Consider the following 25,187-nt stretch of genomic DNA (forward strand, 5'->3'; position numbering starts at 1 on the left):
CCAAAACCAGGAGTGGATTGAAAACACAGAAAGGATCTGTTCACACAATGTTGAAATTGAGTGGATGGCCGCCATATAACAGTAAATAACGGCCATTATTTCAATACCACAGCCGTTGTTTTAAAATAACAGCAAATATTTGCCATTAAATGATGGCCATCCACTCAATTACAACATTATGTGAACAGAGCCTTTCTGTGTTTTCAATCCACTCCTGGTTTTGGTTGCTATACAGCCTCACAAATACAGCCTCAAATATACATAGTGTGAACCCAGCCTAAAGGTTGTTTTTATTCATCTATATGCATCACCTATAACCAATAAAAAAAAGTATTAAAAAAATTTTTATACATACACAAACTGGTCAAACCATTGCCAGACGTCCTGTCAGGCTGCACTTGTTCTGTCCGCTACATCTTCCTATAATCTCCGGTGACATCTATATAGCTGCTATATACAGCGCTTTATTAGTCACAACCGCAAGAACTTTGGTGGATTTATCGTGTACTCTTAGAGTAGGAATGTTCTTTGTTGCCCATAGCAACCAGCTTTCATTTTACCTGAGCAACATGAGGAATGTAAGCTGAGCTGTGATTGGTTGCTGTGGGGAGATGTATTGTGCTGTGTTTCTCATTGTTACCCATAGCAACCAATCACAGCTCAGCTTTCATTTTACCACAGCAGCGTTCCTGTGAGTATGGGAAACATTGGGAAGACTTTGGCAGTCCGGCCCTCCCCTCTGTGACACAGCTCCATTGATTCTAATGGAGCCACATCACAGAGGGGAAGGCCTGCCTCCAGTGCTTCACCCCTGGCCAATGCTCAGTGATAGACTGGCGCCATACACGGGAACCGGCCATGGTTCAAAAAAAGGACAGCGCCACCATCATCTCCGTGCCGGTCTATCCATGTAAAAATCGCAAAAGCGATGTACATTCGCTTTAAATCAAAATATTAGTTTTTTGGGGTTTTTTTTTCAAATTTTCTGTTTTACTGTATATAGTAACCCTGAAATCGTGCAGTTTTTTTATTCTTACTAGGTCTAAAACTAAGCTGATTCTTCCTGTTCTGTTTGTGATGATAAGGAGGAGACCGCATTGCAGCATTACAGTAAAAGGTGACACCAGTTGATAGATAGCAATAGATTAAGCTCGGAGCTCAGCCTCCCCCTCCCTATGGAATAACCTCTTTAAAAGTTACAGAGTATGCTTAGTAATGCTTCCCAGTCGTGTCCATGGGACTTGCTGTAAGTAGTTCACTAAATGCTGTTAAAAAAAAATCAGCTCAGGCAAGATGGCTGCCTTTATAATAATGTATAAATAAATAGAAAAAAAATGAAATAATAAAATTATAATTAGGAAATAGCAACAGATTTGAAAAAAGAAAATGTTTCAGTATCTAAATCTCATCAGTAAAAGATATCTACTTATAACGCTGAGCTCCATTGACTTCATGGAAACAAAAGAGGACATAGATGTTTTTGTAGTGAAAGAACTGAATCTGCCAAATTTCTTATGAGCAAGAAAGCTTATGGAGATGCTGGGAGGTTGCATGTACTGGAGATGCTGGGAGGTTGCATGTACTGGAGATGCTGGGAGGTTGCATGTACTGGAGATCCTGCGCCTGAACAGAACGGTCATTTATTTATCTTTTTGGACCTTATTTACAATTACGCCGGAGGATTGAGTAGGAAAAATCCTGCATTTCGAATGATGAAGAGGGAGGTGAGGAGGGATGGAGAGGCGGTGCAGGCCTAGGGCGCAGACACTCTAGGCTACACCAATTTGACACAGGGCTGCAAGTTTAAAAGTTGTTTTTAGGACAATAACTGCATCACCTGCCGACTGGACCCCAAGGCAGATCTTGGATTATAAACAACTATCCGGAGGTACAAGTAGTTTGGGGGAGGGGGGTCAGATTGTGGGTACAGAGTCACTTTAATCTTGGTTGTCTACTCTCCTGCACATAGCGCTTTTCCTGTTTCTACATTTTAATATTTATATATTGTTCACTTTGAAAAAAAGGATTCTATATAGTACACGTAATGTTACAGAGAAAACCTTACAGGATTCATCACCCCAGAATCACAATCACCTATGTCTATACAGGATTAAAAAAAATCATCTAGCAGAATATTACCAGTCTCAGGATCAATCACCAGGATCATCGATTATTAGCTCCTTCAGTATTAATTTTATATCTGATCTCTAAGGAAAACACAATGTCAAACAAGAAAATCCCCGCACCTTGTGAGTCACCATATGCATTGTGTTATCAGAGGGTCCTGCCGATACATCTCTATATAGTGAGTGATCTAGGTGACTAAGATAACAATGTCCTCATACTGTGAGGTGGAGGCAGCGGCCTCAGCTTCTTACTGTAACAGAGGCTCCTTTATTCATGTAGAAGGCAACATGGAGGGGTTCACAAAAGGAGGCGGTGAAGGTGTGTAAGTGTCTGATGGGGTCACACAGCTCATAGAAGGACAGACGCCCGGCCTCATAGTCTAAGAAGACTCCAATTGTTGGACACGAAAGCTTTATATTGAGGTTTAATTGAACTGATTTGTGTAATGAGCTAAGTATTCCATTGAAGATAATCAAAGACCAAGATTTATCATTATCTCCAATACCAGATGCTCTTCCTTTCTTCTTTATACTGGGATGGGACATTCCGATGATACAGTCACCTATCTGGTTCCAATCTACCTCCCAGTAATGTCTCCCCGAAGAGAGGCCACATCTGCTTAGAGCCTGGGGGTAACTCAGGAACCTTCCTGGTGATTCTGGTCGGACCTGTTTCTCTTTTGACTCTGTCGCTGTTTTCAAATCCTCTGATACCTTCACATAATTACCAGCAGTGTCCTCATCCAGCAATATGTCTGGAACATGGAACCCGAGCTGTGATGTTACATGGATGACAATATCCCTCATAGATCGGTGTAAAGTCATTGAGATCACAACTTCATCCAGATCATCCTCAGACTCGATCTTTCCACCATCTCCCCCTGTGTCCACACCATCTCCATGATCACATACCCTAATGTCTGGTTCCTGTAAGAGTCTTATTGGGTCGGAGAAATTACACATCTCCTCCAGGTGACGCATCTTCCTGGACAGTTCTTTCTCCTCTATTTCCAGCTTCCTGATCAGATCAGATATCTGGGACACAATCTTCTCCTCCTGCCTGGAGATCTCGCTCAGTGCTTTCTTTTCAGCCATTTCCAGTTGGTTCTTAATGTCCATAAACAACTTACTGACGTTCCTTCTCTTATCGAAGGCTTTCTCCTGAATATTCCTCTTGCGATCATGTAGATTCTGGACTCTTGTCTGAATTTCAGCTTTTTGAGGGTTTAGTTCATCCAGATATTTCCTCAGTTTCTTCTTCTTCTCCTCAGAAGCCGCATCTAAGATTCTGGTCTCCTGCATATCAGGAAGATACTCACTGTTCTCCAGGGCCGGATGCTCGAGATATTCTGCTCTGCAGTCAGGACAGGAGTAACCTCCAGCCCCGTCCTGTGTATCCAGCACCTGAATAATACACGAGCAGCAGAAGTTGTGTCCACATGTCAGGGATACGGGATCTGTATAGAGGCTGTGGCAGATGGAGCAGATCAGCTCGTCCATCAGCTCAGTAGCCATTGTAGTAAGGAAGAGCAGGAATCGAAACTTAAAAAGTTTCTTTACATAAGAAGGCGGAGAGATTGTGCTGAAGAATTAACCCCTGCAGCTCAGCAATTGTGTTCTTCGTTGAGTTACACGGAAGTAGTAAGAGCTATAAACCATCACAGATCTGTTACAGGATTATTGATAAGGTTGTTTTGCCTTCTCCTGTTCATAGGAGAGAGAATCCATCACCGGTACCGGAAAGGAAGCCAAGGCACCCACAACACTTCATTAATAAAAAGTAAGGTACCTTATACATTTTGGGGTGCTTATTAAATCTACACTTCCCAATTCAGATCATCAAAATTGTATAGAGTAATGCAGGTGACTGATGTAGTTGGTTGATGACTGGTTTATGATGGGAATATTTAGGTCTCGATACATGTGTAATTTATCGATTAACCTCCCAATAACAACTTATACTTTCTATTGACAAGTGTGGAGTAATTTTGCAATGGATAGTGTTAGGAAGTCACCTGCCAGCGCTCCTGCGGCGTCCTCCTCGGTCCTGGCTGCTTCTGTCGGCGCTAGGATCCTGCGCCGAGGCAGCCGGCCGAGCCGAGTGACGTCACGGAGACCCGACGGCGTCCCTGGCAACCAGGGACGCTGCGGCTCCGCGTCACTCCTGCCGGCCGTCCAGCCTCTGCAGCTGAACTGCATCAGGCTCAGGCTGAGAGGCGGATTGCTCCGTCACTCGGTCTGGAGCAGACCAGCTGCCAAGTATCAGGAGTCAGGGGGTCGGACCAATGGTGTACTGGTCCGGCCTCCTGACCCAGTATAAAGTGTCATCACTACCAGCTCTCTTTGCTGGTTATTAGTTGTCCTGATCCCAGCTCCCCAGTTCCCTGTTCCCTGCATTGTTCTGCTATTTTGTCTTGCCTGGATTCTAACCTTTTGCCTGTCCCCTGACTATCCTCTTCTCCCTGATTTTGGTACTGCGATGCTCGTCTGGTTCTGACTCGGCTAGTTGACTTTTCTGCATTGTGTTTGTCTGTCTGTCTGCGTTTAATGTTCTGCGCGTATTTAGCATAGGGATTGTCTTCGTGGTTGTCCGCGACTGCCTAGGGTCGGCCGAGGCAAGTAGGCAGGTGACAGCGGGTGGGGTCTTATTCAGGGCCCACTGTCTTGTGTCTCGTTCTCAACCCATAGCTTGTGACAGAATAACCAGCCCTAAAAATTATATATATACGTCTCCCGAGAGTTGTCATGGATCCCATTAAGGCGTTAGTTGAGCAGATGCAAAACCTGAACACGTTGGTCCGAAGACTTGCGGAACGTGTTCAGGAACAGGAGGCTGCTCCCCGTCAAGTGACTATGACGACTCCTTCCCCGCCCGAACCACCTGTACAGCTCCCGGAGAAGTTTAAAGGGGATAGAAAGGAGTTTCGGACCTTCAGGGAGGGATGTAAATTATTTTTTCGGTTACGTCCACGTTCCTCTGGGGACGAGAATCAAAGGGTGGGAATTATCATGTCCCTTCTGCAAGGACCACCACAGGAATGGGCTTTTTCTCTACCTCCCAACGCCATTGAGTTAAGTTCTGTTGATTATTTTTTTTCAGCTCTTGGCTTGCTATATGACGACCCTGACAGGACCGCAGTGGCCGAGCGCCAATTAACCTCACTACAACAGGGAAAAAGACCAGTGGAGGACTATTGTGCAGAATTTCGCCAGTGGTGTATTCCCTCCGGTTGGAATGACTCTGCACTACGGTACCAATTCCGTGTAGGTCTCTCTGACCAATTAAAAGATTTATTAGTGGCTTATCCGCATCCTGAGTCTTTAGAAGAGACCATGACCTTAGCTATAAGGGTAGATAGGCGCATGCGAGAGAGACGTAGAGAGAAATTAACCACTGCTCCCTGTAAATCCTCATCCTCTGTCTTTTCTCCCCCTAAACCTACTCCTTCTCTGTCCTTGTCCCAAGAAGAACCCATGCAGATTGGAGCCACGGATGCTAGAACAAGGCGAGCCTATCGTTTACAGCACAATCTGTGCCTATACTGTGGCAAAGCTGGACACCGTGTTCGGGAGTGTACCTCCAGGCCTGGATCACCGCCGGAAAACTCCAGCGCCTGAATGACTATCGAGGGGGTCATTCAGGCGCACAGATACCGCTCGATAGTAAAAATAAGTTGATGGTGCCTATTACTCTTTCCTTAGGGGAAAAGAGTATTTCAGGATCGGCTCATATCGATTCTGGGGCATCTGCTAATTTTATTAATTCTGGTTTTTGGTCCAGTCTGGGGGTGTGTCCTCTTCAGCTTAAGTGCCCGCTGAGTATTACTGGAGCAGATTTTACACCACTGGCGCAGGGTAAGGTGAGATATATCACCCCCCATCTTGAGGTAAAAGTAGGGTCTATCCATTCGGAGTTCCTTGATTTTTTGGTTATGGATAATTTGTCCTCAGATATTATTTTGGGGTTACCCTGGTTGACTGGTGTTTGACTGGTCAAGCCGGGAACTCATTCAATGGGGTCCGGGATGTGCTTCCCATTGTATTTCTTTGCATCAAACGGAATGTTCTTTGTTGGAAGGGGAGATCCCCGAATTTTTATCTGATTTTGTTGATGTGTTTGATGAAAAATCAGTGGACGAATTGCCGCCGCACCGTCCATATGATTGTGCCATTGATCTGATTCCTGAGTCTAGATATCCTAAAGGTCAAATGTTTAATTTATCTAGGACAGAAAGGGAGGCTATGCGTGAATATATCAAGGATAGTTTACGCAGAGGTCACATCCGTCCTTCCTGCTCTCCACTAGGAGCAGGATTTTTCTTTGTTGGTAAAAAAGATGGCGGTCTACGTCCCTGCATTGATTATAGGGAACTGAATAAAATTACCATTAAAAACCAACATCCTCTTCCATTGATTCCAGAGTTGTTTAATCAGATTGTAGGGGCTCAATGGTTTTCTAAGATTGATCTGCGTGGAGCCTATAATCTGATTAGGATAAAGGAAGGGGATGAGTGGAAAACCGCATTTAATACCCCTGAGGGCCACTTCGAATATCTAGTGATGCCCTTTGGGTTATGCAATGCCCCGGCCGTGTTCCAACATTTTGTAAATGACGTGTTTCGTGAGTACTTAGGTCGATTCTTGGTGGTGTATTTAGACAATATACTTATTTAATCTCCTGATTGGTCGTCCCACATATATCATGTGCGTAAAGTTATGGAGCTACTGAGACTAAACAATTTGTTCGCTAAGTTGTCGAAGTGCCAATTCGGTGTTCAGGAGATATCATTTTTGGGATATAAGATCAACCCCAGTTCTTTTGAAATGGATCCCCTTAAAATAGATGCTATCAAGAGGTGGGAGCGTCCCAACAGTCTCAAGGCGTTACAGAGATTTTTGGGGTTCGCTAACTATTATAGGAAATTCATCCAGGGTTTTTCCATAATTGCTAAACTTTTAACTGATATGACTAGGAAGGGAGCGGATTTGGGAAACTGGACTCCTGAAGCTGTTCTGGCATTCGACAAACTTAAAGAGTGTTTCTCTGTGGCTCCAGTATTGATTCAACCAGACTTCGAGCAACCCTTCATTGTTGAAGTAGATGCCTCAGAGGTAGGGGTGGGAGCTGTGCTCTCACAAGGTTCTCACACGCTTACCAATCTCAAACCCATAGCGTATTTCTCTAGAAAGTTCTCTAGCGCGGAAACCAATTATGATATAGGCAATAGAGAACTTCTCGCCATAAAATGACTCCTACAGGGAATCCTGCAACTATTTTATCTCCTTGAGTAGTAGTGGCCATTTTACAGCCCGATCTGGCTGCCCAAGTGATAGACTCACAAGCCATGGCCCCTAGGAACACTCCAGAAAATAAACTATTCGTTCCCCCTAATCTCCGTCTCAGAGTCCTTGAAGAAATTCACTGCTCTGTACTAGCAGGTCATCCAGGCATTGCCGGAACGAAATATCTCTTAGCTCGTCATTATTGGTGGCCATCTTGGGCCAGAGATACAAAATTGTTTGTAGAGGCATGTGAGATCTGTGCTAGGTCAAAGGTATCTGGTAGGTTGCCGGAGGGACTTCTTCAACCTTTACCGGTACCTACCAAACCCTGGACACACATCTCTATGGACTTCATAACTGATCTACCAGTCTCCAAGGGTAAAACGGTGATTTGGGTGGTCATTGATAGATTTTCGAAGATGTGTCATCTTATCCCTCTGAGTAAACTCCCTACTGCTCGTAGTTTGGCCTCTCTATTTATTAATCATATTCTCCGCCTACATGGGGTACCCGAAAACATTGTCTCGGATAGGGGGGTACAATTTGTATCTAAGTTCTGGAAAGAGTTCTGTGGGCGTCTGGGTATATCCTTGTCCTTTTCCTCAGCATTCCATCCTCAATCTAATGGTCAAACTGAGAGAGTAAACCAGTCATTAGAGCAGTTTTTAAGATGTTTTGTTGCTAGTTCTCAGGACAAATGGAAGGAATATTTACCCTTGGCTGAGTTTGCACTAAATAACCGTGAAAATCAGTCTCTCAAGATGTCGCCTTTCTTTTGCAATTTTGGGTTTAATCCCAGGTACTCTTCCGTTCATGCTGCTGAGTCAGTCAACCCATCCGCTGAAAAGATCTACAAAGGACTGTGCACAGTCTGGGCCCAGGCTCTGCAGAACCTGGTTAAAGCCCAAGAAAGTTCTAAAAGACAATCTGATAAGAGACGCATATCTGGTCCAGAGTACAAGGTGGGAGATAAGGTATGGCTCTCGACCAGGAATTTGAAATTAAGAACGCCATCCAGTAAACTATCACCCAAATTCATCGGTCCCTATGTTATTCTTAAGGTCATCAATCCTGTTTCCTTTCAGCTGCAATTGCCTAAAAGTATGAAAATCTATGATGTATTCCACAAATCACTGTTGAAGAAATATGTTAATCCGGTGTTGCCATCTGTCCTCCCTGCTCCCTTGGTTGTTCAAGGAGAGCTGGAATACGAAGTAGAGAGAATTCTGGATTCTCGTTGGGTCCAGAATTCTTTGCAGTACCTGGTTCATTGGAGGGGATTTGGTCCTGAAGAGCGCACTTGGGTCACAAGTAGGGACATGCATGCGCCGCGTCTGGTTCGACAATTTCATTTATGTAACCCTCTCAAGCCTGATCCTTTGATTAAGGGTCCTGAGGCCCCTCATAAAAGGGGGGGTAATGTTAGGAAATCACCTGCCAGCGCTCCTGCGGCGTCCTCCTCGGTCCCGGCAGCCGGCCGAGCCGAGTGACGTCACGGAGACCCGACGGCGTCCCTGGCAACCAGGGACGCTGCGGCTCCGCGTCACTCCTGCCGGCCGTCCAACCTCTGCAGCTGAACTGCATCAGGCTCAGGCTGAGAGGCGGATTGCTCCGTCACTCGGTCTGGAGCAGACCAGCTGCCAAGTATCAGGAGTCAGGGGGTCGGACCAATGGTGTACTGGTCCGGCCTCCTGACCCAGTATAAAGTGTCATCACTACCAGCTCTCTTTGCTGGTTATTAGTTGTCCTGATCCCAGCTCTCCAGTTCCCTGTTCCCTGCGTTGTTCTGCTATTTTGTCTTGCCTGGATTCTGACCTTTTGCCTGTCCCCTGACTATCCTCTTCTCCCTGATTTTGGTACTGCGTTGCTCGTCTGGTTCTGACTCGGCTAGTTGACTTTTCTGCATTGTGTTTGTCTGTCTGTCTGCGTTTAATGTTCTGCACGTATTTAGCATAGGGATTGTCTTCGTGGTTGTCCGCGACCGCCTAGGGTCGGCCGAGGCAAGTAGGCAGGTGACAGCGGGTGGGGTCTTATTCAGGGCCCACTGTCTTGTGTCTCGTTCTCAACCCATAGCTTGTGACAAATAGCTCCAAAGAGTGTTCCCTCATAAGACTCACAGTGTGCACAGAGACTAAGGGCCTTATTACATAGACCAAACCTACACTGTCAATAAGTGCCAATGTCCCTTTGCTGTCATCTTCGTCATCCCCTGTTACACGGGGAGATGCTCAACCAATTGCCAATGATTGTTTGACCAGTCAAAACTAACTGACCAGTCAATAAACGAGCTGATAACGGACATAGACTAATCACTGTTCCTATTACATGGGGTGATATCAGCCTGATTTAACACTTACTTGTGATTCTGCCGTCAGTAGAACCATCAAGTCCTGAACCCTCAATCACCACACACACTAATTGTACAGCTCAAAACCCCTTCATTGTATATAAAATGGCTCAATTTACAGATAAAATTTCAGCCATTTTGGTCCATTTTTTAAACCATATTTTTAGTCTTTTTCTGGATTTTAGCTAAAGCAGTGGCAAACAAATGTTTTTTTTTTATGTGGAATACATTTTTTGCTATTTCAGACCCAAAATGTGGCTGTATCTTGGGTTGTACCAAATCAAAACAGCATGACAATTTTATGGCTTTAAAAAATACTACTGTAAAAGTAATTTGTACATGGATAAATAATAGTTTACTGTTGGGTTCAATAAAACTAATAGTGAAAAAAAATGCTCTTGTCTTCTGGGACATTTTAAATAATAAAACAGACATTTTACAGTTTAAAATTGGCCCCCAAAAAGAACAGAAACATGGCCTAAGGCTTAATTAAAAGTATAGTCCTTACCTTCAACCTTTGGCTCCTATGAGTTTGTTGTAACTTATTTTTCAGCATAGCCAAAGTGTAGTTATAGGGGTCTCAATAGACAGGGTTGTGATTGGGCCCCTAAGCTAGTGGGACCCCCATGTTTTCTTCAATAGATGATCTGACATACTCTGTGAGTGGGAGGAGTCAAACTTGAGACTGTGATGTCAGGACAATTTAGATAGTTCTCTATCTCTATGTGTGATGGTTGGTCCGGCTGCCCCTATAGTCGGTAACCTCCGGGGGAGTTTAGGGTCACTTGGGCACTTGTCACAGTAGCCTGGAGTGGTAGTAGACCCACCCCAGGTTGTTGGTACCACCACTCACAGAAAGGGGAGGATAACCCAAGTATACAAAGGTGTGTAGGTGCAGGTGCTGAAAGAGTAGACCAGAATCCTGTGCGTTTTAGTAAAAATATAATACTTTACTGAAGAATAACTCAGGATAAACAGTACACGTGATGAAAACAGTACAAATCTTGACATACAACGTAGGTGCTGACAGTGAGGTAGAACCAGTGTGTCAGACTAACACAGACACAATCAGACAGTGGGCCCTGATCTGAACCACCCACTGTCCCTGCCTAATTGCCTCAGCCGACCCTAGGCGGTCGCGGACAACCACGAAGACGTTCCCTGCACTATATACGTGGTACACAAAACAATACGGACAGACAAACACAATAAGGAGTAGTAATCAAGGCCGGGTCAAACCACACGGGCAACGCAGTACAAAGTCAGCAATCCAAAAGAGTAGTCACAAGTCAGGCGGGAGGTCAGAATAACGAGTCGAGCAGTAGGAGGGATTAGGACGGGGAACGCAGGAATAGACAAGGGAGAGCTGGGACCAGGAGTACACCTAATAGCCAGCGATCAGTGAATGACCGCTGGCTCTTTAAATACAGGACCAGGAGCCCAGATCAGGATGTGATTGGTCTGGACTCCTGAGTCCTGATCAATTCACATGTGTAGGCTGCAAGCCGGGTGGCAGAGACGTCTGCCACTCAGCTTGAGCCTGATACTACTCAGCTGAGCCGCCGCACGTCATCGGAGCCCGCGGCGTCCCTGGTAACCAAGGACGCCGTCGGGTCTCCGTGACGTCACCCGGCCCCGGAGAGGAAGGCGGCGCTACGCTCTGGCCGGGACAGACGTCGCTGGAGCGCGGTCGGGTAAGTTCCTCACACAGTGCTTGTAGTAATAGGTTCTTTGTAGTGAGGAGTTGCCAGAGGAGCCCTGCCCAATGTAGTAAATGTGCTCTGCCGGAAGAGGTGTAGAAATAGAAGAGATAAGAAGAAACCTGTACTCACAGATGCCTATACTGGCTCTGAAGCGTCTTATGCCCCCTATTTGTGGGATACCCATCCTAAGGGGGTAATACGAGCCCCAGTCGTTGGTTATCTGGGTGTTGCAGACTTCCGACCTTTCCCAGTCATCTAGCACTGTGCAGTAGGCCTTTGCATGGTAGCTTTGTCATACTGGGGTCAGTTCCTCTTGCTTCAAGTAACTGCCCTGCACATTTTAAAGAGGTTCCTGGCGTGGGCAAGGTGTTTCCTAGGTGGCCTCTCTCTCCTTTAGTAGAGCCTAGCACTGCATAGTCATCCTAGTTACTTGCATAGAGAATAAAGTCTGTTTCTGTGTCCCTGTCAGGGGTCCTGGCCAAAGCCAGGCCCTGGCTTAACTTCTGCAGAGACTAGTTGGTTCTTGCTTCCTTTCACACTGAATACAATTCTAAGACTTAACACTTCCTCCCACCAAGAAATAACTCCTGCTACAGGGGCTTAACTAAACCCTCCTGTAAGTGGTGGGGCTGACTGTGTGTGTGGGAGAGAGAAGAAGAGATAGGACAGAGGATAAATAGCACCTGTGACTGGTCAGCACATAACATGTGGTACAAACAATTTAACCCCTTCCTTTCCTTTAGCTGTTTAATAGGTTCAGTAAAAACAGTAGTGACACCTAGTGGGGAAAACACAACACTACCTCTCCCACTTGTGTGAACCTGAGGGAGTGACTTACTAAGGTGCCATAGACAGAACCGGGTGGTACGACACCACATACGTAGCTGTCAATGTAAATTATGCACATCTCACCACGTCTGAGAATTATTTTTAGCTTCTAATAAATGTTTTCCAATATAAATTATATGACAAATCTCACCCTAAACTAGTAATGTGATTCCAATACAACAACGAGTAGCAGACAAATGACACAATTTTCTATCTGTGATTTGATACTGAGTTACCAAGTATAAAGCTGACTCATCCTTTCTATATTTCATCTTTTATTTAAAGGGCCCCAAAAAAGAAAAATCTTATACGAGTCTTATTGGGTCAGTGACATGACACATCTCCTCCAGGTGATGCATCTTCCTGGACAGCTCGTCCTCCTCTATTTCCAGCTTCTTGATCAGCTCAGACATCTGGGACACAATCTTCTCCTCCTGCCTGGAGATCTCGCTCAGCGCTTTCTTTTCAGCCTTTTCCAGTTGTTCCTCAATGTCCATAAATAACTTACTGACGTTCTTCCTCTTATCGGAGGTTTTCTCCTGGATATTCCTCCTATTACTGTGCAGATCATGGAGCCTTGTCTCAATTTCTGCTCTTTGAGGTTCCAGGTCATCCAGCTCTTTCCTCAGTTTCTTCTTCTTCTCCTCAGAAGCCGCATCTAAAAGTTCTACCAGGTGTCCCTTGTGCTTCCCAACCAGACAGCAAGACACACACAGACAAGCTGCATCATGTGGGTAGAAATAGTCCAGAACCTTCTTGTGGATGGGAAATTTTTTGTTACCAAAGTTGCCGGTGGGTTCTGTTAGTATATGATCCATGGTCTTGTTGTGGGCTGTCAGGTGATCGTCACATAGAGAGTTCTCACACTGCAGACAGGACTTCACAGCCGGGACAGGAGACTTTGTACAGTAAGTGCAGAAGATTCTGGCCTCCTCCATATCAGGCTGAGTAGATAAGAAACGCTCCACTATATTACCCAGCTTCCTGTTCTTCTCCAGGGCCGGACGCTCGGGATATTCTGCTCTGCAGTCAGGACAGGAGTAACCTCCAGCCCCGTCCTGTGTATCCAGCACCTGAACAATACACGAGCGGCAGAAGTTGTGTCCACATCTCAGGGATACGGAATCTGTATAGAGGCTCAGGCAGATGGAGCAGTTCAGCTCTTCCCTCAGCTCAGCAGACGCCATTCTGTAAAAGGAGAAAAGAATGATTAACACTGATGTACTATTATTTTTAGTATTATAAATTATTATAATTAGAGATTAGGGAACTCCACACAAACCTGATCACCGGGCAACTAAATCCCACAACAGGGAAAACATGGATACATGGATTCTGTAGTAGTCAGAAAGAAACAGGGGTCTGAAGGGAAAGAGCCATTTTGAGTAAAGCAGAGGACTCTGGAGGGGGAAAAGATAGTTTGGGTGCAACAGAGGAGTCAGAGAAGTCAAGGAGGGACAGAGAAATGTGAAGGCAACAGAGCAGCCTGGAATGGGACATAAGTGTCTAAATGAGTAGAAAGAGTCCGATGAAGACAAGAGACATCTAGGGGTGACAGAGGAACCTGGAGGGAAAAGAGAGGTGGTCGGGAGGGCAAAGAGTAGTCTAAAGGAAAAACACAGGACAGGAGTCTGGTGGAAGGACACAGGGGTTTGGAGATGGCAGAGGAGTCTGCTTTCTCAGCCTACTGGGTCCTGCATGTCTATAAGGGCAAACAGAATAGCTGTCAGCTGACCAAGTAATTTGAAAGGACTTTGGGCACCTGAACGTATAGCTGATATGTAGTTCCCCATTGCTATATTTTTCAATTAAGGGTCAAAAATTTAAAAATATAAGTGTAACCAAATGAACAGACATGATTGATCAAACTATTATGGAATTAAGTCTAAAACCCCAAATCCCTTTTCAATGCACAACCTCAAAATCTACAAGTAACCACCACGGTAAGCAAGGAAAGAATGAAGAAACCAACATGAAATACAACAATGTATCTGTATGAGAGGAAGGGATAGAGGAAAGGATCGCAAGAGCAACCGCTCCTGATGCAACCTCTACTTCTCTAACCACTGCCCATGAATGACACGTTTATATGAAAGTACATGGGCATGAATTGGCTTTCCACATATCAATGATCTGATCAAATCTATACAATACTGTACGTCATACCATCACGTATCTGTATATCTTATAGATTGTTATAGTTATTATTATAACTCGCAGAGGCAACAACAACACAGAGACGCCATATTCCTTACAATCAGCAGCCACTACATTATATAATAATTCCTTGTGTTATAGTTACCGTACATGGACTCTCCACACTCAGCTCTATATCTCCCGTCAGGGTCTCCTTCTCCAACAAGTTCTCCAAGTAAGTTCTTTCTGAGCCTGGTTTGGGTCCTTTATACCCCTTTGATGGCTACAGCCGTCTGTTCTCCGCCTTCTTGGAGATGTCCCATTCTACCTTCATGACTAAAGGGACTTTTCATCATCAGTCTGGGCTCCCGCCCACCGTACAACATGCAAACATGCACCGACTTATCAAACTGGTTCAGCACAATATGGCACCCTGTGGTCATCCCTCATTTACATTATAACTACAGGTAGAGGCTTATTGTTCACACTCCTATTAGCATCTGTAAGAGATACCTGCGATACTCAGAAACGCCTTCATATGAAAATTTAAGAAAACAATGGAATACCTTTCATTATAGAAGGTTCTCAAGATTTTTATGCCTTACAGGTCACAACCTAGAGAGTAACTCTGTGAGGATTTCAGATTAACCCCTCAACGACCAATGACGTACCTGGTACCTTATGGAGCTGTTAAGGGGGTACATGAGCCCCCTCTGTACCATGCCTCTCACAGCTGCTATCAGCAAATAGGGACCACAGCTAATTAACCATTTAAAGAGGTGGCACAGGGATAGAACGGCGCCGTTCTATCCACGGTTACCGGCCGGTGCTCAAGCACTGGAGGTAAGCCGGCCCGACCCCAGTGGGAGGGAATTCCCTCCCCTCTATGACGCGGCTCCAATAGAATCAATGGAGCCACGTCATAGAGGGGAGGGAATTCCCTCCCACTTGCGGCGGGCCGGCCTCCAGTGCTTGAGCACCGGCTGGTAACTGTGGATAGAATGGTGCCGTACACGGGAACCGGGCCGCGGTTCGTAAAACGCACTGCGGCACCGGCATGCCCGTGACAGTGCCATTCTATCCCTGTGTCAGGTTAAAGAGGATGTACCTGGTGGTACATCCTCTTTAAGTGGCATTTAAATGCTGCTAAAAAAGTACCCGTGGTGGTCTAGTAGCGTGATCACTCTCCCACAATGCGAATGCACGGGGTGGGGGAATTCCATCATACTTACCGGCTGGGGCCTCAGGAACACTTTCGTGCTGTCCCCAGCTTGGCAATTTCCTCAGGCTGCCTTCAAGAGCCAGAAACAATCAATCACTGAAAACATTGATCAACGCAGTACATATGTACGGCATTGATTCCTATGAGCAATCATGGTACTGCTCCTAGGAGTCCTCTAAGGGGGCAACAAAAGTGTGTCACATTATCACATTGCTGATCTTGCACGGTAAATGATGTAAACGCAAAAAACTGCCAAAGTGCAATATGAAATATGGAGAGGATGCAATATGAAATATGTCAAGTCAAGATGGTGGCTGACCAAAGGTCACATGACCAAGATACAGTAATGGAATGTATGGATGCAGCAAAGCTGGGATGCAACAGATGGCACTGCAGGAATGGTGATAGTGGATGTGTTCCTTTAAGGATAGATGGTATGGGAAGGTATAGATGTTATTAGGAAAATTCTCAGATTTACAGGATAAGGAAACACGTTTTGTGAGAGTAAAATGTGTGATTTCCCTGACTTACCCAGGATCCCCGATCTAAGACTTGAGATTCAGTTGTGATGGGGGGCAGAGGAAGATCTGTAAGGAACATTACAAAGCTTGGAGTTAATAGAAGCCTTTCCAATATACAGGCACAATGTGGAGATGTGTATGCTTCTCATCAACCAGAAAATGTCACAAAACAAGAAATGGGGGTCCTTGGGGTTCTGTATGGATCTACCATCACATTTATCATTCCACTGGAAGACATAGCTGATTATAGCAATATCAAAAACAAGGTGAAAAAGACTTCCAATGTCCACCGACACAGTACTTAAAGATAACATTGTAATCTTAGCAGACCAACAATATAGTAATCAGAAAGTCAGTACCCCACAACCTCCCCGCAACAGTAGCGCTCAGGTGTGTAAGAGGGAGGAGCCATGCCCCTAGTGAGAGAGGAAGGTGCCATGCCCCATGTATCACGCAATTGGGCCCAGATCTTTTCAAATTTGTTTAAAGCCTCCCTTTTTTCATAGGCATACCTCCTTTCATGAGCTATCAACCAGTTAACTTTAGTAATCAAAGTAGAGAGGACCAGGGGATTTTGGTCAAGCCAGGACTGAGCTATCAACTTTCTGGCCACATACAGTATCCGGGCCACTGTGAGTTTTTCAGGGTTAGTTAGATCAATATCCTCCACATAGCCCAAGATACAAACCAGGGCGGATTGTTCAAGTTTAATAGAAAAAAACCTTTTGAATAGTAGAGGTGACATCTTGCCAGTATCTGGTCAATTTGGGGCACCACCAGAACATTTGCAGGATTCCTCCCTTGTCCCTGCGACACCTAGGGCACAAGGCATCAGGCCGGGCCCCAATTTAAAAAAAGAAAGGCTGGGGTTCTGTACACACGATGTATAAGATAGCTGGGACAAGCAGTGCTGCTCACCCTCCTTCCACAAGTCATCTTCCAAAGGACCCAAATCAGCCTCCCGTTTTTCTTTTATAGTTAGGGGGTATTTCTCTAGGAATTTATCATGAAGGTGAATGTATAGTAAAGTAATTAAACCTGAGATGGACATGGAGGTACCAACTATGTTGACAGGTGGAATAGTAACACGCTCTCGGGTCAGGACCTCCCCCTCACACGCATGTCGTAATTCTAGATACCTAAAGAATTGGGTATGAGGTATAGAGAATTCCCCCTCTAATTGTTGAAAGCTTTTCAACTGGCCTTTGGGATATAATTGCCCCACTCTCCTAAGGTCCTGTGACTTCCACTGGGCAAACCCCTTCACAGAGCTCTCCCAACCAGGGAGTATCCCAAATGGAGGTATACGCTGAGCATCCCATCAATCCTTACATGTCTCGCACCTTCCACCAAACCCTGTGTTATAATTGAAATGTAGGCTGACCTACAGTAGTGGTGGAAAACTGTTTTGCTTCCAACACCTCAAATAATTTGGGGGAATTAAAATGGGCTTGTAATAGTGTAGTGGTAGGATCCGATATCACGTCGGTCTCCCAACCCCTAATATGCTGGAGCTGAGATGCCAGAAAATAAATCATGGCATTAGGTACTGCCAAGCCCCCAGCTGTCTTCGCCCTCTGCAAAGTTTCTGATGGGGTTGGGAACCCCATATTAGGCTTCTAAATACAGTGGGGGAAAAAAGTATTTAGTCAGTCACCAATAATGCAAGTTCCACCACTTAAAAAGATGAGAGGCGTCTGTAATTGACACCATATGTAGACCTCAACTATGGGAGACAAAATGAGAAAACAAATCCAGCAAATCACATTGTCTGATTTTGTAAGAATTTATTTGCAAATTATGGTGGAAAATAAGTATTTGTTCAGTAACAAAATTTCATCTCAATACTTTGTTATATATCCTTTGTTGGCAATGACAGAGGTCAAACGTTTTCTGTAAGTTTTCCCAAGGTTGGCACACACTGTTGTTGGTATGGTGGCCCATTCCTCCATGCAGATCTCCTCTAGAGCAGTGATGTTTTGGGCCTGTCGCTTGGCAACACGGACTTTCAACTCCCTCCAAAGGTTTTCTATAGGTTTGAGATCTGGAGACTGGCTAGGCAACTCCAGGACCTTGAAATGCTTCTTACGAAGCCACTCCTTCGTTGCCCTGGCGGTGTGCTTTGGATCATTGTCATGTTGAAAGACCCAGCCACGTTTCATCTTCAATGCCCTTGCTGATGGAAGGAGGTTTGCACTCAAAATCTCACGATACATGGCCCCATTCATTCTTTCATGTACCCGGATCAGTCGTCCTGGCCCCTTTGCAGAGGAACAGCCCCAAAGCATGATGTTTCCACCCCCATGCTTTACAGTAGGTATGGTGTTTGATGGATGCAACTCAGTATTCTTTTTCCTCCAAACACGACAAGTTGTGTTTCTACCAAACAGTTCTACTTTGGTTTCATCAGACCATAGGACATTCTCTTAATACTCTTCTGGATCATCCAAATGCTCTCTAGCAAACTTCAGACGGGCCCGGACATGTACTGGCTTAAGCAGTGGGACACGTCTAGCACTGCAGGATCCCTGGCGGCGTAGTGTGTTACTGATGTTAGGCTTTGTTACATTGGTCCCAGCTCTCTGCAGTTCATTCACTAGGTCCCCCGCGTGGTTCTGGGATTTTTGCTCACCATTCTTGTGATCATTTTGACCCCACAGGGTGAGATTTTGCTTGGAGCCCCAGATCGAGGGAGATTATCAGTGGTCTTGTATGTCTTCCATTTTCTAATTATTGCTCCCACAGTTGATTTCTCAACTCCAAGCTGGTTGCCTATTGCAGATTCAGTCTTCCCAGCCTGGTGCAGGGCTACAATTTTGTTTCTGGTGTCCTTTGACAGCTCTTTGGTCTTCACCATAGTGGACTTTGGAGTCTGACTGTTTGAGGGTGTGCACAGGTGTCTTTTTATACTGATAACAAGTTTAAACAGGTGCCATTACTACAGGTAATGAGTGGAGGAAAGAGGAGACTCTTAAAGAAGAAGTTACAGGTCTGTGAGAGCCAGAAATCTTGATTGTTTGTAGGTGACCAAATACTTATTTTCCACCATAATTTGCAAATAAATTCTTACAAAATCAGACAATGTGATTTTCTGGATTTGTTTTCTCATTTTGTCTCTCATAGTTGAGGTCTACCTATGATGTAAATTACAGACGCCTCTCATCTTTTTAAGTGGGAGAACTTGCACTATTGGTGACTGACTAAATACTTTTTTTCCCCACTGTAGACTATGAACTTTATGCAAAAATCGCCGGGGAACCCACACAGGGGACTTATGTAGCACATACAGGAGTTGAGGCATCCAAATCATTTTTAGTAAATTAAACCGTCCCACTACTGATAGAGAAAGTCTCCCCCACACCCCCTACTTAGCTTGGAATTTGGAAAGAATAGGGAGCAAGTTAAGTCTTTCATACGCTCTGATATCCTTGGAAATCACTATGCCAAGGTACTTAAATTCCTTAACAGTCTTAAGGGGGGCAGAGGAGTTGGCAAGTTGCACAGACTCTTTGTCAAATCGCAGCAGCACCGACTTGTCCCAGCCAATAGACAACCCTGAGAATTTGCCATATTCACCTATGAGGGTCATAGCTGTAGAGAGGGACGCATTGGGTCATTTTAGATTCAATAAAAAAATCATCTTCATATAATGCAATTTTCTCCTCCAGGGTACCCTTCTTAAACTCACGAACTCCTGGGTGTGCCCGAATTAGGGCCGCAAGCGGCTCTATGGCGGGTGCAAGAAGCAACGGGGAGAGGGGACAGCCCTGCCGTGTTCCCCGTTGTAAAGAAAACCAGAGGATAAGCCTCCATTTATCCTTAATCTGACACAGAGAAAGGAATACAACAACCAAACCCAGGAGATAAAGTGCCGCCTGAAATGAATCCTTTTCAGCACAGCTTACAGGAATGGCCACTCCATGCTGTCAAATGCCTTGACAGCGTCGAGCGAGCACACCGCCCTATCCCTGGAGGCCTCTGAAGGCAACTGGAGATTAACAAATAAGCGACGAATGTTCATCGCCGTGGACCTGGCAGAATCCCGTTTGGTTGGGATGAATCAGAGAAGACATATATAGGGAAAGCCTATTATCCATGGCTTTAGCCAATATTTTAATGTCAGGCTGAAAAGATCCCGGTAGGGATACATCCCTGCCAGGTTTGGGTAAGACAACAATCAACGTCTCCCTCATCATCTCAGGCAGTAGGCCTGCCTCCACTGAGTTCTGCCATACCTCCAGTAATTTGGGTAACAATACATCTCCAATCTTTTTGTACTGATCCATTTTGATCCGTTTTTTTCTATTGACTTCCATTATAAAAAAAAATGGATCAAAACGGATCAGGTTTTTTTTTACGGACACAAAAATTAGGGTTGTTTGATGACCAAACTTAAAGAGGGAGTGATCGGACAAAGTGCAGGGAAGATAAGCCACCCCCACCCACTGGCTAGGAGATGTGTGTCCCCCAAAGCTAAATCTATGCGGGACAGATTATGGTGCGTAGCAGAGTAACAAGAGTAGGTCTTCACACCAGGATGCCGTGCTCTCCAAATATCAAATAATGCTACCTCGGATAATAACGCTCCCAAAGGGCCTGGTCAATCATCAGAAGCCATCACCGCCATGGAAACCCTATCCATGAGGTTGTCCACAACCGTATAGAAATCACCTATGAGGAGCAGTGGAGCATCCGTGTGTATAGCGCCTAAACTGAGTACGGCCTTAAGGACAGAGCTGTTGTAAGGTGGTGGTATAATGACTGAACAAAGTACACATTTAACCACATATATGGAACAATATAAACAGATAAATTGACCCTTGACAGGATACAGCATAGCATAGGAAACTTTAAGCTGGCGAATGGAACGTTTTAGCTCCATAAAGCGTGCACTATTCTTCTGATTCTTCAGATACCTGCACGCGGTACATGGGGCAGTGTGGCTTGAACAATTCATACACAAAATTCTGACGTTTTTTATGCAGCCGAGAGGCACTAGTGTCAGCCATAGGTGTGAGGTGCAGCGCTCTTTTCTCTCCTGTATTGCATTTTGCTTTCTTTCTTTCTCAGTGTTTTTGCACTCCTCCTGGAAGACCCACATGACCGCAATCAGCAGGAGACACCTGAGTGCACATGCTTTTAATCCCTCCTGTTTGTCCCATTCTATCTGCAGTAGCTATGGTGAGTGCAATACCTTATCCAGACTCGTGCTGTTTGGGGGCGACCTTTTCCACCAGCGGTGCCGGCCGGGTTCTGGTGTGGCATTTTTGGGTCTGGTCCTGTGATATGGGGTTCGCAGGGCCGTTCCATGGCCTCCCTTCCCTGACTGTGCGCGCCTGCGGGGGTGGTGGTCACTGACCGGCACAGTGTGGACTTAGTGTAGGGACCCATGTGTATCAGATACCTGCACGCGGTACATGGGGCAGTGTGGCTTGATCAATTCATACACAAAATTCTGACATTTTTCATGCAGCCGAGAGGCACTAGTGTCAGCCATAGGTGTGAGGTGCAGCACTCTTTTCTCTCCTGTATTGCACTATTCTTCTGTATTTCAGCAGAATATTCCGGATGAAAGGATACACGTTGACCATTGAGGGATAGGTCAGGTTTTTTGCGCAGCTTGGAAGATGGCATCTCTATCCCTGTAGTGCAAAAGCTTTGCCAACACCGGACGAGGTGACGCCCCTCGGTGGCAATGGGCGTGTGGGGACCAGATGGGCTCTCTCAATAGCATATAAATGGGATAGAGTGTCCTCTCCAAGAAATGTGTGGGGTATGAGCCCTCCACTTTTTAAGGAATCCCCACTATGCGCACATTATTGCTCCGGAGTCTGTTCTCCAGGTCATCTGTTTTAAAGGAGGAGTGCAGATGTCAAGGTAATGATCACAAGTGACATAAAACATTGTAATATTCATATATAATATTCATATGAGACATTATATTTTAGAAGTCATCATATAATCAAATTTGCTTGTGGCTGCAACTGCTGTTTACACAAGACGGAACCTACAGGCAGAAGTTCTGTATGAAGAAATATTGACAGCTTGCCAAGGACAACGCCTAGAACACTACTGCGCAGATGCAAGCAAAATGCTTGTATTCTTACATTTTATATTTACTCTAATTTTATTAAGAAGCCATCAGAAAAAATTACAACATGTCAAATCAATGACCAAAAAATCGGTTACAGTGGCATAAAGTATAACCGTGATACATAGCACATCATGTTTTACATATAATGTGAAGCAATGTATGGTACATAATGAAACACAGGGTAGCTACGCATCCATGCTATGAAAATATAATGAACAAAGCACCTTGAGGTGCAGCAATTTTGGAGAAATAACAAGAAAGAACATGCGCCCACGAGGGGCCAACACAATGAGGCCATTACATTATAGGCTCATGAGTAAGGGCGCAGAAAAGAATCAAAAGAAAAAGGAAAGAAAAGAAGCAAGGAAGCAGGAAAGAAAAAGGAAACAGCAACGACAACAAGGACAAGACAAAACAGAACACATAAACACAGGGGAAGGGGAAGAGGGGCAAGAATGTAGGGGGGGGGTAAAGGGGGTTAATAGGGCGCAGACCCTCAACACCACAGACTCACCTCAGCTCCTTAACCTCACAATAGGAGACTAGCAAAATCTGGGGCCTCCACAAAGAGGGTCCACGGAGTCCAGATCTTACGATGCGCCTCCGTTCTGCCCTGTGCCTCAGCCACAAATTCCTCCGCCCGTTGAATTCCCTGCATTTCAGTGAACCACTCCCGCAATGCAGGGGTCACAACCGTCTTCCAGTGTCTCGATATCACAGCTCTCGCAGCCGCAAGAACGTGTATTAGCACGCCCTTCTTGTGACCTGGCATTGAGCCGGGTAGTAGAGAAAGGAGCATGGCTCTCGGAGTATTGGCTATGCGTTTACCAGAGTATGCCTCATACGCTCGTAATACTCCTTCCCAGAACACCTTGATTTTGGGGCAACTCCACCAAATGTGAAGGAGTGTTCCTTCCTCGACCCCGCATCTCCAACAGCGATCGGTAGATTCAGGGTACATGCAGTGTATGGTGGACGGACATCTGTACCACCTAGACAATAGCTTGTAGCTTTTTTCCTTCGAGTGAGAGGAGAGGGAAAGGCCATGTGTAAAAACGCAGATTTTGAGAGTCTCATCTGGGGAGAACGTGATGTTCAAATCCCTTTCCCACATGGCAAAGAAGGGAGCCCGCTCTGAATTGCATAGCAACAAAAGTAAGCCATACATTCTTGATAGGACCCCCCTCTCCACTTCACTCGACAGAAACCAATTGTCAAATTCAGTTACAGTTGGACAGGGAGATGTTCCAAACCCCAGGGAAACCATGAAGGAACATAGTTTGTTGTATTCGAGCCAGGGCAGTCTCCCCACAGGACGGTCAGGGTAAAGAGATGTCAGTGGCGGCAACCGGGAGCCAGCGAGAATCTGATGGACCCTACGCAGAGCGTCCTTTTGCCAAACCAGGTAATTATGGGCCGTGAGGGCCGGCCAAAAAGATGGATTTTCAAAAAGAGGCGTCATGGGCCCTGGACGCAGGGAAATCTGGGACCGGACAATCCAGTTGTCCCAGACTGCAAGCGTGTGCTTAGTTAAATAAGGCCACCCCTGCACCGAGTCTCGATCCGCCTTTGCTAGCCAGGGAGCCAGCACTAAAGTGACGGGGGCTAGCGCAGTCTCCACTGTCACCCATCACTTAGTGGTTTGGTGTCGGGCCCAGTCAATGAGTCGAGACATGACTGCTGCTTCATGATAGATCTTTAAATCTAGTAGTCCCATCCCGCCCTGCGTTTTGGGCTTTGAAAGAATCTTCCGGCTAAGTCGAGGTCTAGCATCCCCTCAAACATATTTAGTGAATGACCGGTGCAGCACTGTGAAGTAAGTGGTTGGGACATATATCGGCACTGTTTGAAATAAGAACAGAAATCTTGGCAGAATTCAGGACGTTCATCCTGCCAAACCATGTGAGAAATTTGCTATGGTAGGCTTGCAAACACGCAAGAATCTTTCTCTGCAGTGGGAGGTAGTTTAGGGGAAATAAGGATTCCAGTTTAGCGGGGATTCGAATCCCCAAATACATTATACTGTCGGATTAGCACCTGAAAGCAAAGGCGCCCTGGAGGGCATGTACCACATCGGGTGAAGGAGAAACGTTTAGACCCTCGGTCTTTGACAAGTTGGCCTTAAAGTTACTTAGTCTGCCAAAGACCTCAAACTCTTTTAAGAGAGAAGGAAAAGAAGTGGGAGGAGAAGTGACATAAACTAGCAAGTCATCTGCATAGAGTGCTGTTTTATGACACTCAGGGCCCACTGGGATGCCGTGAGTACTTGGGTTGTTACATATTGCTACCGCGAGGTGCTCCATAGTCAGAACATAGAGAAGGGGCGACAACGGACACCCTTGACGTGTGCCATTGCGGATCTGGAAGGCCCCCGATAGGATCCCATTAGCCCTAACCCTGGCAGAAGGACAGGAGTATAGCGCCATGACCTTACTAAGAAAGTAAGTAAGTAACACCCACTCTTCCTACTTCCGGTGGCCAACTTGGTACACCCAGTAAACCCACTCTTCCTACTTCCGGTGGCCATGTTGGCACACCCATGCCAAATACATCCACTCTTAATACTTCTGAGGCCATCTTGATACATCTGCTTCTTCATTAGTGAAACCCTCTGCTTCTGATATGTCCAGACCCAGTCCATCTGGTTTTGACAGACATAATGGTACAGTCACTAAGCCACAAATCATCCATCCGCTTTCCCCTCTAGTCACAGCTAATGGATCCTATTACGTCCTAACTCCTTAACAACTAGGACCATTATTCATGTTCTCCCCATCACAGCAAATCCAGGCTATGGAAGAAAGTCAGACTCGGATGGACCCAGATGAGCGATCCGAGAAGGCATTCTCACCCGGGCCCCCAACCCTTTCACCCAGACCCGACTTATTCATGTCTCGTGTTTCTGATTTTCTGTCCTCCTCAGAACC

The 25,187-nt window shown here is 45.6% G+C and overlaps 1 protein-coding gene across 1 annotated transcript; it reads right to left on the reverse strand.

The window, feature by feature from the left end:
- Positions 1-1,387: 1,387 nt before the first annotated feature.
- Positions 1,388-13,474, reverse strand: LOC138801865 (E3 ubiquitin-protein ligase TRIM11-like). The gene is made up of 2 exons (XM_069984964.1): positions 12,599-13,474; positions 1,388-3,680 (listed from the first exon to the last, which is right to left on the reverse strand). The coding sequence occupies exons 1-2, from the start codon at positions 13,472-13,474 to the stop codon at positions 2,367-2,369; spliced, it is 2,190 nt and encodes a 729-aa protein (XP_069841065.1). The 3' UTR covers positions 1,388-2,366.
- Between the last annotated feature and the right edge of the window lie 11,713 nt (positions 13,475-25,187).

This window comes from Dendropsophus ebraccatus, chromosome 9 (genome assembly GCF_027789765.1).
Source record: "Dendropsophus ebraccatus isolate aDenEbr1 chromosome 9, aDenEbr1.pat, whole genome shotgun sequence".
NCBI lineage: Eukaryota > Metazoa > Chordata > Amphibia > Anura > Hylidae > Dendropsophus > Dendropsophus ebraccatus.

Bases quoted from the DNA above. Each gene is read 5' to 3' on its own strand.
- LOC138801865 (XM_069984964.1), bottom strand. From the start codon at position 13,474: ATGGCGTCTGCTGAGCTGAGGGAAGAGCTGAACTGCTCCATCTGCCTG. The intron at 3,681-12,598 runs GTATAAGATTTT...TCTTATGTAAAG, and splicing joins TCACTGACCCAATAAGACTC to AAACTTTTTAAGTTTCGATT.